The 14,049-nt window shown below is 45.7% G+C and overlaps 1 protein-coding gene across 1 annotated transcript; it reads left to right on the top strand.

Moving 5' to 3' along the window:
• Window positions 1-5,123: 5,123 nt before the first annotated feature.
• LOC132580015 (uncharacterized) lies at window positions 5,124-12,309 on the top strand. Its single transcript, XM_060250621.1, has 6 exons — window positions 5,124-5,341; window positions 5,832-5,955; window positions 6,527-6,654; window positions 8,112-8,179; window positions 9,878-10,025; window positions 11,547-12,309. The coding sequence occupies exons 1-6, from the start codon at window positions 5,124-5,126 to the stop codon at window positions 12,307-12,309; spliced, it is 1,449 nt and encodes a 482-aa protein (XP_060106604.1).
• The last annotated feature ends 1,740 nt before the right edge of the window (window positions 12,310-14,049 follow it).

The following is a 14,049-nucleotide window of genomic DNA, read 5'->3' as shown; positions in this document are numbered from 1 at the left end:
GGGGAAAGCTTGGAAGCAGGGAAGAGCCCGGGGGAGCAGCGGTGGTGAAAAAGGGGCTGCAGGAAGAGCAGGAGAGGCAGGGAAGAGCCCAGGGAGAGCAGCAGCGGTGAAAATGGGGCTGCGGGGAGAGCGGGGGAGGCAGGAAAGAGCCCGGGGAGAGTGGCAATGGCAAAAACGGGGCTGCGGGGAGAGTGGGGGAGGCAGGAATGGGGTGGGAAGAGCCCGGGGAAAGCGACGGGGGCAGCAAAAATGGGGCTGCAGGGAGAGCAGTGGGGAAAGGAGGGGCCACACAGGTGGAAGTGGAGGTTGGGTGGAGGGGCTGTGCCCCCCCCCCGGGTCCCATTGTGGCTACGGGCCTGCTTCTGGCGCTGGAATTCAGTGCCTCTGAATGTGGAGGTTCCCCTCAGTCACCTTGGCTGGTAGCCATTGATCGATTTATCCTCTATTAATCTATCTACTCCCCCTTTAAAGCTATTTATTCCCGTGGCCATCACTATATCCTCTGGTACATTTTAATCACTATTTTAATCACAAGATGTATTTCCTTTTGTTCATCCTGAACTTTCTGCCCATCAGCTTCATTGGATGCCCTCAAGTTCTAGTGTTTTGAGAGAGGGAGACAATGTCTCTTTGTCAACTCTATCCATCCCACGCATCAGTTTACAAACCTCTATCATGTCCCACCTTAGTCATCTCTTTTCTAAACTGAAATGTCCCAGACTCTTCAGCCTTTCCTCATAGGGAAGGTGCCCCAAACCCCTGATCATCTTGGTTACCTTCCTCTGTACTTCTCCCAGCTCTACAGTCCTTTTTGAAATGACTAGAACTCTATACAGTATTCCAAATGAGACCAAACAAGATAAAGCTACAGATCCAAGACTGTTATATATTAAAAACTTTGTATAGTAAGACCTTCTGTGGAGACCCTATTTATGATTCCCCACTGTTGGAGGTAAGATGGGTACTGGTAGCTATGGGAAACAGGGTCCTTTAGGGGGTGGCACCCAGATTTTGAAATGTCACCCTTGATTCTGTACTTCAGGTGCCTACATGATTAAGTTTTGGTGGCAAAAGAACAAATTTAGTAAATAAACGCTGCAACTCTGCTTTGGATTGCACTGAAATTCAAGTATGTTCCATAATCCATCTTTTAAAATATGCACTTACATTGTCAGTTTTCTGCTTTTTTTTGCTGTTAGCTTCATTGTTTTATTTGTAAAGCAAACAGCAGTTGCAGGTTTGTGTAGTTTATGCACATAAGGCACTGACACAGAAATCAGAATGAAATAGATGTATATTTTATGAGGGGAAGGCGGTGGGTGCTCAGAAATGGAAAATGTTATGAAAGAAAATGACCAGAGGTTCCATTTGCACAGAAGAGAAGCAAAATGCAAACCCTGAGCAACCTTCATTGCTCAGGGGACCTGGGCAAAACTCAAGGCTGGGTCCCAAACCAGCTTTAGTGAGGAGGAGGAGCTCCCCCCAGGCTCCGCCCCTCAAGTCAAGGTCTTGGTAGTTTAGCTTTCAGCCTTCATCCACTTGATTGCCAAATGTTCTAGCAAACAGGGAAGGGCTGTGGCTCGGTGGAAAAACAGAGGGTGCCAGTTTCAGCCTCTGACAGCCACATCACTGGTTAAAAGAATCAGGTAGTAGGTGATGTGAAAGACTGAGACCCTAGAATCACTGCCAGTCTGAGTAGACAATATTGACCTTGATGGATTATGCCAGCGTTTCCTATTTGCAGGGTCACGACCTGGTACTGGGTCATGGAAGCCTCAATACCGAGTCGTCAGGGGCGGCCCGACAGCCCCCTCCCCTCTCTGTTTATCCTTGGTGCTGCATACCACACTGTGCTCCAGCCTCTGTCCCCCAAGCTGCCGCTGCCTGTAGCACTCAGAGAGCACTACAGACACTGCGCTCTGGCCAGAAGCCGTCCCTCTCTGATGTTCAGAAACATCAGAGAGGGCGGGGAAAGCTCCTGGCCAGCACATAATGTCTATATCACTCCCTGAGTGTCCTCATCCCAGACCATGGGGAAAAAACAGGGCCACGGAGGGGAAAAGTTTGGGAAACCCTGGATTATGCTATACGACACTTGACCAATGGTCCAGCTCTGTATAAGGTAGCTTTGTGGGTTCTGTTGGCTAATACATGTGTAAATAATTTTCTGTTGTTCAAATCAATTTGTTTTGAATCACGGTATTTAACTTCCTTGGAGACCCGTCTTGTGTAAAAACGCAGAACATAAAAGCTTTAAATAAATACAGTAGCTATAAGAAACTAATAGCCTTTCTGCCGCTGATCTCTTGTACCTGTTCCAGCCAGCCAGGCTTGTCTTTTGTTCTGCTTCTTTAGGTTGAGGGTTTTCTTTTTTGTTCTGTTTCTCCTTATTCCCCACTCAGATCCTTCCTACATATGTTCCTCCCGCTAATGCCTGGCCTATGCCGTTATTTCCCTCCTCAGAAAAGCCCTTGAAGAAACGCTCCCCCTCTGTTCTTCTTTCTTCAGAGTTTCTCTCCCCGCCTTTCCCCAAGAAATCCTGCAGGGCCCAAGTGCACATTGCGTGGGAGAATTGCGATTTCTCCCTCAACTTTTCTTTCTAATTGGAATGAACGGTAACCTGACGGTGGCACTGTTATTCATCTGGTAACTTTTGGCTTTTGTTCTCTGTTTTAAACTTAATTGGTGTCTTTCTTAAAACTTTCCTGTATATGTATATTATGCTAATAAAAAGCAAACTTTATTTTGAGATGAAATGAAGCTGTGGAACCTGCTGGTTTGGAGCAGCTGCCGGGTGGGGGGACTCCAACTCTTCCCCCTTTTCTGTTTTCCCAAACAAAACAGTTCTCCTGTCCCCAAATTGCTGTTTGCTCTGTGGAGGTGAGGGGAGTATGGTGTACAGGTTAGCTTTAGAACATAAGAGAAGCCATGTTGGATCAGGCTAATGGCCCATCCAGTCCAACACTCCATCACACAGTGGCCCCAAACCAACACTATCAGGAAGTCCACCAGCTTGCCTGACTGGGGTCTGAGAAACCCAGGCTCAAATCTCCACTCAGCAATGAAACTCACAGAGTGACCTTGGGCTAGTTTCTCTCTCATAGGATTGATGTGTGGTGAAAATGGAGGAAGGGGAAGTGCTGCACATTATTTCTGAGCTCCTTGGAGGAAATGCAGGATGAAGTTATGCCACATAAGTAGAATACGGTTACTAGTAAATACAGGCACGAGAGAAAATTCAGTCTCTCAGCTGATGATGATTTGGAGTTTCTTGTATCCTGCTGTTTTGATCCCCCCAACCCCTTTTTAGGTTTTGATTTTCCCTTGTGCTAATTGACCCCACCATTCTTTCTTTCCACACCATTTCCTGTTTCTTCATGCCTAGTTTGTCTAGAAAGGCACACAATTTTCAGCATTTCCTTATGGCACAAAGCTGAGGGGTATTTAACCTTGCCCCTCTGCATTGTTTCTCCAGTTGGTATCCCAGCCCTCCCTAATCTGGATAGCCCAGTCTCATCAGATCTAGGAAGCTAAACAGGGCTGGTTTTTGAATGGGAGACCTCCAAGGAAGTCCAGGGTCTCTACACAGAGGCAGGCAATGACAAACCACCTCTGAATGTCTCTTGCCTTGAAAACAGAGCAGGGTCGTCATAAGCTGGCTGCAACTTGATGGGACTTTACACACACACACACACACACATAGAGCCCCTGAAACTGCTTTTAACCCTGCAGGAATTTGGGGTGGGGGGTGGACAGGTACCAGTCCCATCTGTTTTGACCCTCAATGTGGGTTAGTCTCTGTTAAGTGGGGGGAGAGTTGTCGAAAAAGCCCAGTAGGAGCTCACTCCTGCCTTGCCCAGCACGCCCACCAAGGGCCATGCTGAAGAAGGCTGAAGCCATAGGGAAAGCATTTAGATACTTTCCCGCACCTTCCCCAGCATGCCAGCCAGAACACTTGCCAGTCCTGCTGTTAAGTATGAGAAACAACTCTGAGTTGCAAAGGCAGGCGCATGGAATGCTCATTGCCTAGAAGCTCCACTTGTTCTCTGAACATTCCAGCACCATGGGAAGTGATTGTTCCCTTGGATGGTCTCTGTCTGCCTCCTACTCCTCACCAGGTACTTCCTCAGGTAAGCCAGCTAGCTTTGCTCCCCGTAATGAATCCCTGCTCTTCACTGAGGGTGTATAGCCCAACTGCTCTTGTCTGGTGGAGATGGTCCCGTTTTCTGGTCCCCTTCCTTGGAAAAAGCATGCTCCCTATTTTTGTCTTTTGAGGATGCCATGTTAAAATTTTACTGGTGTGATCTTCATGGTCTTCCTTTGGGTTTATTTGATCTCAGGGTATGATTCTTATTCGGGATGTGTGGGATGTTTGCAGTCCCAGATTCAGATCTCAGACAACTTCTGTTTAGGTGGATAGAAAAATCATACCTCCACACAGTTTGGTGTAGTGGCTAAGTGCGCGGACTCTTATCTGGGAAAACCGGGTTTGATTCCCCACTCCTCCACTTGCAGCTGCTGGAATGGCCTTGGGTCAGCCATAGCTCTCTTATCTGGGAGAACCGGGTTTGATTCCCCACTCCTCCACGTGCAGCTGCTGGAATGGCCTTGGGTCAGCCATAGCTCTCTTATCTGGGAGAACCGGGTTTGATTCCCCACTCCTCCACGTGCAGCTGCTGGAATGGCCTTGGGTCAGCCATAGCTCTCTTATCTGGGAGAACCGGGTTTGATTCCCCTCTCCTCCACTTGCAGCTGCTGGAATGGCCTTGGGTCAGCCATGGCTATCACAGGAGTTGTCCTTGAAAGGGCAGCTTCTGGGAGAGCTTTCTCAGCCCCACCTACCTCACAGGGTGTTTGTTGTGTGTGTGTGGGGGGGGAAGGTAAAGGAAATTGTGACTGCTCTGAGACTCTGAGTGAAGGGTGGGATATAAATCTAATATCTTCTTCTACAGGTTTTTGATCCAATCCAGCAGCGTTCTTCTAAGCAATCAGATTTGTAGATCAAACATCTGGTGACCTTAAGGCCTAAAGATTGGCAGAGTTCCAGTATAGGATCTGATGTTATTTTCCCTCTTTTTGCTATAGAAATAACAACATTTATAAACAGCAGCATAGGAACCAAGATGTACAAAGGGAGTGTGACTGCAGCTACCAAGACAGCGGAGAAGGCTCCTGCAGCTGTGGAATGCAGTTCCTCACAGCTCATTAAACAGCCTTGGATGAAGAAGAGCATTCAGAAGCGACAACTCAAATCTCACTTCCACCGACGCCGGCCAGTCAACAATACCAGCCAACCAAAAAAAGGCCGTGGAAGAAGCCAGGATTCAAATTCTTACAAAAGGTAAAGCACCATATTTCAATGACATCTCCTAGGTTATAGTAATAATTGTGGGGTCAAGAATTCTGCAACCAGACCTTTCCATTTCTGCAAGTGGAATAATGTATTCCCAAGGGAAGATGCACCTGTCCAAGTACTTTATTCAGCTGCCAAACTTTTGCTCTTAAATTGCAACAAACAGCCCTTAAAATAATTGCATATGTATTGAATGCTGTTGGTCATTTAATTTAATTTAATTTATATATTACAGTCTCAATTTGCTTTTAAAAGAAATTACTTAGTTAGCAGATGGCTGCTGAATTCTGGACCAATTACAATTTCTCTGAACCCCTTTCCAAGCCAGCTTTTGTAAGTTTCTGGACTGCAGTCCCTGAACAGACAACACAGTTGTGAGTGTCAGCACAGACTCTGGCCTAGTTACAGTTCCAGAAGATCCAAATGACATCCTGCAGGGAGAGAGAGATAATCTTTTTGTCTAATTTGGCTTGTGCAGAATGATAGCTTACAGTCCAGAGAACAGGCTCAAGACTTACTACAGCAATCGGACAGGGCGTCAAGCCAAGTTCCCAAGAGAATCTAGAGTCAACCGCATTCTTCCCAAGACAGCCAGCAAGGAGGTGAGTGGAAATCCAGCCCCCCAACTATGTTGATTGGTTGAGGGGTTTGTAAATTCTTAAGAATGTTCTTATGTCCTTATGATGACAGCTGTTCCACGCAATAGCAGATGGTGACAACCACTGATGATGTCATCAAAATAATCTCTTTTCTGTATGCCTGTATCTATTGATGTTAGGAAGAGGCAGGGCCTTTTCCAGTTATGTCAGATCCAGCCCTCATAACAAATGAGTTTGACGCCCCTGATTTAAATGGTGTGCCATTTATCAATGATGTAAACAAGGTGCAAAAATGATGCGTAGATGTAAGTGCCATGAAATAAGCATCAATATACATCCCACAGCTAATGCCCCAACTGTACTAGAAGCCAAAGCAATTTTCAATTCAGTTTCAACATCTTAAACTTTTGAGCACTATATTTTAATAAAAGTGCTAAGAATCCTAGAGGCTCTGTAGCCTTTCCAGAGAACTACAGTTTTCAGTTAAAAACTGGTTTCAGTCTGTTGCGTGCACATACCATGACTCTTCTCATTTCTCTGTTCATCCATTCTTTCCACTGCTTTCAAATGACAGGAACAGTCAAACAGTCCAGGGTTGAAACTGGAGGACAGAAATGCATGTAGCCCTGTGTGCAGAACAGAGAATCCACAGCCACCCCTTACAGAAAGATCCAGAGTTAGCAGCACAAGAGAGAAACAAAAGTAAGATACAGTTGTTAAAAAACTGACCATTTTTAGTTTAGGGAAAAGGTGATTAACAGGGGACAGGACAGAGGTTTATAAAATTATGCATATATAATATAGTTGTAGTGAACATAGCTCTCTTTATTCAGTACAGCATAGTAACTGCACTCTAAAGACTGGTGAACTGGGTTCCCGTGCTAGGATGCCATTGGATCATTTAAACCAGCAGGGAGGCTGTGATTGGATAGGGAATTGGATCCTACTGCCCATTGTTCCTGAGTCTCCAAGCTCAGTCCTACAGGTGCCAATGAGCCAGGCAGGAACACAGGTAATAGTATCATTAGTCCACATACACAACAGCATGGTGTAGAGGAAGTAGAGAAAAAATTTTCTTCCTCTCCCCAGTAGCAGAACACTCAATTAATTTAGCAAGTAGATTGAAGAGAAAATGCTTCTTCACGCAGTGGGATTCAGGAATTCACTACCACAGGATATGGTGGCGACTGGTTTAGATAACTGTAAAAGGGGACTGGACATAGTCATGGAAGACAGGTCCATTCATGGCTAAATGGAGCTATGTTCAGAGGTAGTGGCAGGTACAGTGAGCAGAGTTTGAAGCCTTCTTCCAGCATAAGGGGACTTTCTCCAGTTCTTACAACTATTAGATCTGCTGGCTATTATGAGTGCAGTAGTCTGGCTGATTGATGCAAGCATCAAATTAAGGCTCTGATCTTTTGGGGGGAGGGGGAGGATGATTCCCCCAGGAAAGGAGCCATAGCTTAATTGTTTCAATCTCTGGCAGCTCCATCTCAGGTTGCAGGCCTGGGAAACGTTTGCCCGAGTGTGTGGGAAAGTCCTGAGAATCAGAAGACGTGGTGAACACATGGTGAACACATGAAGCTGCCTTATACTGAATCAGACCTTTGGTCCATCAAAGTCTGTATTGTCTACTCAGACTGGCAGTGGCTCTCCAGAGTCTCAGGCAGAGGTCTTTCACATCACCTACTGCCAGATCTTTTAACTGGAAACACTGGAGATTGAAGCTGGACCTTCTGCATGCCAAGCAGATGATCTGCTAGGTTAGGAACTATAGCCAACTAGTTACCTCTCAGAAGACTGACCTGCCTCTTATTTCAACAGCTTTTCCATTACACAGTCAACTCAAAATAGAAGTGGCAGTGTTGTGGAGGGCCACAGGGGCCAGTGGCAGTCACTGGCACTTTCTTTCATTGACAAAGGACCCTGAGTTGGTGTTGACAAAGATCCTTCGTCTACCCCGCCCACCCCCAGGCTGCTGCCAGTCAGAGTAGCGCATGGTGGCCCTGAGGTCTGACTCAGTATAAAGTAGCTTTGTTGATTCACCATGAATGAACTGGAGCTCAGCTGAACAGACAGCATCTTGATGAGATTTTTATGCTTTAGTTTGTTACCTACCAAAATCAATCTTCTTATCTCCCATTTTGTCTGGGCAAAAGGTCAAAGCTCACTGCAGTAGAGAAAAGGCGCTACCAGACAGTCTCTGAGTACCAGTTTATATATCCAGGTAAAAAAAAATACAAGTATAAATCTAATCCAGATCTTTAGGCCTTTTTGCCTCCCAAGAGCCATTCTAAGAAGATCTTCAAGCAAGCTTGATAGGTTTGCTGCCTAGAGGCTGTCAGCTATTTTTTTTTTAAACGTCAGCATCAGCTTTTAGAAAAGCCCTGTAAATTGATGGTTACGGAGCAGGCATCCCCCAACATTTCACCAAATTTGTCATCTGTTTGGTGCCAGGTTCAGAGAGCCCTCTTTCTGAAGGCCTTTAAAGACCTCCCTGGTTATGCAGGGCTCTGATAATGATTAGCCAGGTGTTTTTATCTCACCTGAGGTCAGATTTGTTTGTATCGGATCTAGTGTTTTTTTTTTAATGTTTTTATATTTTAAATTATTTTTAATGTTTTTATTGTAAATCACTCAAAGAGTTTCAGTTACAGGCAGTATAAAATGAAATGAATAATAACACAATCATGGTGTCCATGGGCATGATGGTGCCCATCATCACCTTTCTTGGCACCCACCCACCGTTTTTAGAAAGTGGGTGGGGCTCTTACCCAACAGAGTTTCTGATTGGTCACTTAAGATCTGATCGACAATGCAGATTAAAATAACATTGTTTCTATGGCAGCTGCCATCAGTGTCTGTTTTATTCTTTCTCAGATATTCCTTCCTCCTCTTAAATTATCTGGAACAGAAAAGATATTGATATCATCTGTCACAAGCCATTGTGGAGACCTGTTTATATACACAACGTTTTTATAGTTACTGGGCCTATTTAGTTTCTGATTTTGGCTCCCACTCCCTACTCATTGTCACCTTTACAGAGTTTCATAGATGCTTTTATTGCATTTCAAGTATGTGAGAAATTGTGTTACATTTTATGTGAAGGAAGAAACCTATAGCAAAAGGAAGTACCTTTTTCCATACAATGCTGAATGAACTTATGGAACTCACTGCCACGAGATATAGTGAGATTAAAACTTACGAGCTAGTGCCGTATGATGGATAGAATGTCAGACCAGGACAGATGGAGCCTGGGTTCAAATCTCGCCTCAGCCATGATTCTGACTAGGTGACCAGTAGTTCTCTCAGCCTACCACACCTCTTAGCGTCAACATGAGGGCAAAATGAAAGAGAGTGAAAACTTCATGTGCTGCCTTGAGATCCATGGAAGAAGAATGGAATAAAAATATAATAGATGCAGGGCTTTTTTGGTAGGAAGAGCCCAGCAGAAACTAATTTTCATATTAGGCCACACCCCCTGATATCACTATTGTTTCACACAGGGTTTTTTTGTTGAAAAAACCCAGCAGGAATTTATTTGAATATTAGGCCACACCCCTGATGCTGAACCAGCTGGAACTGTGTTCCTGCTCAAAAAAAGCCCTGGATAGATGGGTTTAAAAAAGGATTTGAAAAAAATCTAGTTTACCAATAGCTATTAGCTATGAGATGGCTAAAGAAAACTTCCACAGTCAGAGACAATCAGGAGAGGGGAGGCTTTGGTTTCTGTGGCCTACATGACATCTGAGTGAGTGTAGGAAATGGGATACAGGACCTTTGGCTTGATCCAGTACGGACCTTCTTAAATAATTCTGACACACAACTTTCCCAGTTCAATTTCAAACACAAGTGTTAACCTGCCCACACTTTGCCTGCACTCAGCTCAGGATAATGCCGTTTTCAAAGCTGTCTGCTTCCCTAGGAAAGACCATGTTCCACTTCACCAAGGAAAGTGCAAAGCAACAGCTCCGCTCCATCTATCTTGGGCCCAGAAGGCAGAAATTGCTCAAGCCAACTCACCCATCCACCAAGATGCCTCGTAAACGATGGGAGAAAAATGAGACCCAAAGGTATGACAACACACGCTGTAACATCTGACAGCCAGAAACAGGGACAAGCATGAACACCCACACTCTCACTGCAAGGAATGCCCTATTCCTTTGCTATTAAGAATGCATAAACATCTGGTTTTACAGAAGAACTGCCACTAAAGAAATGCATTCTACACCAATGATTTGGATAAGCTGTTAGGGAAAGAGAGATTTGTTTTCCTTACCTATTTATTTTCTTCAATTTTTTTGGCTTGCTTTTTTTTTTTTAACTTTGGCTTGGCTGGAGGCTTATTTTCACTTCAGCACAGCTTAGATTTTAACACCTGGATAGAATGGTGCTTGTCCCAAACCTGGACCTAGATGCCTACAGTCTATTTGAAAAATCCTTTTGAGGAAGTGAAAGGATTCCCACACAAAGCTCGAATGAAGAAGATGAATTGCAGATTTATACCCCGCCCTTCTCCCTGAATCAGAGACTCAGAGCGGCTTACAATCTCCTATGTCTTCTCCCCCCGCAACAGACACCCTGTGAGGTGGGTGGGGCTGAGAGGGCTCTCACAGCAGCTGCCCTTTCAGGGACAAGTCCACACACTTAACTGCTACACCAAACTGGCTCCATCCATGGAGATGGATATAGGACTTTAGCACACTAGACAACAGAGCATTGTACTCTGATTGGATCCAAATATTTCAGAAGTATCTTATGGAGCTGACTGTGCTGGATTCAGTAATCTCTATAGGCTTGTCCTTCAGTGCCCAGGCTCCTCATTCCCTCAGCCAAAGTAGCCGGCCATTATGTTCCATGCCAATGTAGGTCCATTTCTGCCTATTCTCCTAGCCACTTCAACTTCCTTTGTCTTGCACCCACACACTTTCAGACTGAGATTCCCCCAATCCTTTTGGTAAGCAACTCTTTAGGCAATGGTGGAAAAGACTGTTCTAAGATGGCAGGATGCATAGGCCAGTCAGGGAGTGAACGGGCCGAGAATGGGGCCACAAACGAGGGGTGCGGGGCAGGTTGATCTGAGATTATGAGAATGAAAGCCAGTTTGGTATAGTGGTTAAGTTTGCAGACTCTTGTCTGGGAGAACCAGGTTTGATTCCCCACACCTCCACTTACAGCTGCCGAAATGGCCCTGGGTCTGCCATAGCTCTCGCAAGAGTTGTCCTTGAAAGGGCAGCTTCTGGGAGAGCTCTCTCAGCCCCATCTACCTCACAGGGTGCCTGTTCTGGGGGAAGAAGATAAAGGAGATTGTAAGTCGCTCTGAGGCTCTGATTCAGAGAGAAGGGTGGGGTATACATCTACAGTCTTCTTCCTACAATGCAGTTCCATTTTGATGGATGTGCCTTGGGGAGTACTGCAGTGGAGGGTTATTTTATAATGCAGTTGCTGTGCAAAAGGCTGAGGACCACACAGTTTTATTTCCTGAATAAAGCCCCTCCCCTTGAAATCCTCAAGGAAAATTGTCCTAGAGAAGGTGCTCTGATTGTACTATGAACATACATAAGCTGAATGTACCCTGTTTCCTTCACACCCAGGGAAAACACCAAAACTGATGCCAGCTGCCCCATCGGTAGCGAGTTCTTGAGAAGCAAGCACCCAAAAGCCATCCCCTGCAGACTCACAAGCCTGATGTTCAAAATCAATAAACTGGAGCTTATCGATGAAATGGAGACGGTATCCCCTTGCGCCCTAGCAGGGCTTCCACACAGTCCCCAGCTGCAGCGTCAAGCACCTCCCGTGAAATCAAGCTTCCCAGCAGCTGCCTTGTCGAGGCGGGGCAGTCCTAAGGAAAGGAAGACAAGCCCAGAAGGGTGGCCCGTGGAACTAGAATCCAGCCCAGACTTGTCTCCGCAAGGAGCTACTGGGAATGCACTCAAAGCGTCCCCCGCTAGCTCCACAAAGGCAAGACCCTTGTCGGCCAAGGACTGTAGTGGGAAAGCTCCAAGTAAGAAATCTGAGGGAGAAGGCAATCAAAATGGACACTCTTCCAAGAAAGAGGATGTTGCTGAAAGTACACTGGGGGTCAGCACAAGCAGCAAAGGTGATGTAACTCAGACCACCAACACCATGTCAGCTTTCCATCAGCTTTCATCCAAGGAAAACGTAGAGGTGGAGGTGCCCCCAAATGCTTGCTCCAACATCATCCAATGCCCGGCTGAGGAGAGACAGCGGGAGCAGTTCCCTGTGGCCTACAGGCCATCTTCAGCAAGAGAGGAAAAGATCTCTGGAGCTCTTGTGCACTGCTCCTCTGGACAGAAGAGACAGGCCTACTCTATTGTAACTGTGGGAAGCAAATAGTAGGAGCCCATGAGGGTGGACGCTTTGGTAGGCCTCAGGCACAGGAATCCCACTGCTGGATTACGCTAAAAAAAGAAGCGGTTACACTAAGGGGTTTCCTTTCAGCTCCGTAGGGACTAGGAACAGGAAAGGATTGATTAAAAAAATTGTTTCGCAAGATAATTGCTTGCAAAGAGATTTTTTAAAAACACAATTGAACCTTCCCCTTATTTTTAACTATCTCACACAAAAAAACATGTCTCGGCTTAATTTAAAAACAAAATAGTTGGCAAAGGATCATTGGCTTTGAAATGAAAAGAGCAATGGGACCTGAAAACCAATGGCAAAGAGTGACCTGAACAGCATGAACGAAAACTGGGACTGACACCCAGGGCTTTTTTTGTAGCAGGAACTCTCTTGCATTTTAGGCCACACACACCCTGATGTAGCCAGTCCCCCTGGAACTTACAGTAGGCCCTGAACTAAGAGCCCTGTAAGCTCTTGGAGGATTGGCTACATCAGGAGTGAGTGGCGCAATATGCAAAGGAGTTCCTGCTACAAAAAAAGACCTGGTGACAACACATGTGCTGAGCCATTTTCAATCTGGTTTGGGGGCTTTAAAGCACTTCTCTGCATTCCGAGGCTGAGCCGAGCGTGGCTTAGTCTTAGCGTGAGGCAGGCCAAACTCGGAGCTTTTAAAAGCCTTTGATTCTTGCACAAGAATGCCCATGCTTTTGTTTTAGTGCCAGCCCCCCTTGTAGCACATTGTCACATGTTGGGAAGTAAACCCTCTTGCTGAAAGCCAGATATGAGCACAGGAGTCCAAACACACTGAGCCGGCTAGTGGAAAGCCTGAGCGTCTTGTGAAGCAAAACCTGGATTCTGCCCAAACACCGGTCATGGATGTGTGTGAATTTTGGTTTCTCTCAGAAATTTAGATTAACTAGATCGGAATTAGCGGGAGATAAGCAGCAACTGGCCATTTAGGGTTGCCAGAGGGCTGGGTTTTGCTCAGCTTCTAGGCAGGTAACATGGTACCTGTTTATGGTATTCACTGGCACAGTTCTTAGCTCACTGGAATTCTTTTTGAAAGTTTCTTAGCCTTACTAATCTATTTTGCTTATTTGAAATATTTGCCTCCTGCAGAACTCAGTGACTTACAAATCTAAAAAGCCACAACAATCTAAAATCTCAGTACAATCATAAGACAAAAAAAGAGTCCCTCTAGATAATTCAAATCAGGCAAGTGCTACTGCTTATCACAGACTGTTAAAAATGTGCCTCTACAAGTTGGCTACACACAACTTCTTAAATCTCTGGAGAAGAGGCTCCTAGGAGAGAAGTCCTAAGCAGGTCTGCTCAGAATCCGGCTCAGATCTCCCCAATGGGGCTTTACAAAGGATCGTAGGACATCCCCAGCATGATGGTGGCATTTCTGCATGACATCATGTGGGGAGCACCGGGCTGGGCTGTGGCTGTTGGGGGTAGGGCTTTCCCCCACCAGCCAGATGGCCAGTGGTGGGCAGGAGCTCAGAAAATTGGGGCATCACCTGCTCCCACCTGGGGGCTGTCAACCCTATCCCCCACACATATCAAAGTTGGAAGTGATCTGGTTTTTGGTTTCCATTCTAGATGCCAAGCCTCTATACATAAAGATCATGCTTTTACCTGCAGAAGGTCTATGGTTCAATCTCTGGCATCTCCGGATAGAAAATTCAAGTCAATTTTAACCAGCAGGTGCTGAGAAAGACCTCTCCCCAC

Source organism: Heteronotia binoei, chromosome 12, assembly GCF_032191835.1.
Source record: "Heteronotia binoei isolate CCM8104 ecotype False Entrance Well chromosome 12, APGP_CSIRO_Hbin_v1, whole genome shotgun sequence".
NCBI classification, from domain to species: Eukaryota; Metazoa; Chordata; class Lepidosauria; order Squamata; family Gekkonidae; genus Heteronotia; species Heteronotia binoei.
Note: the sequence above shows the minus strand (reverse complement) of the source record. Positions and strands in the feature narration are given on the sequence as shown.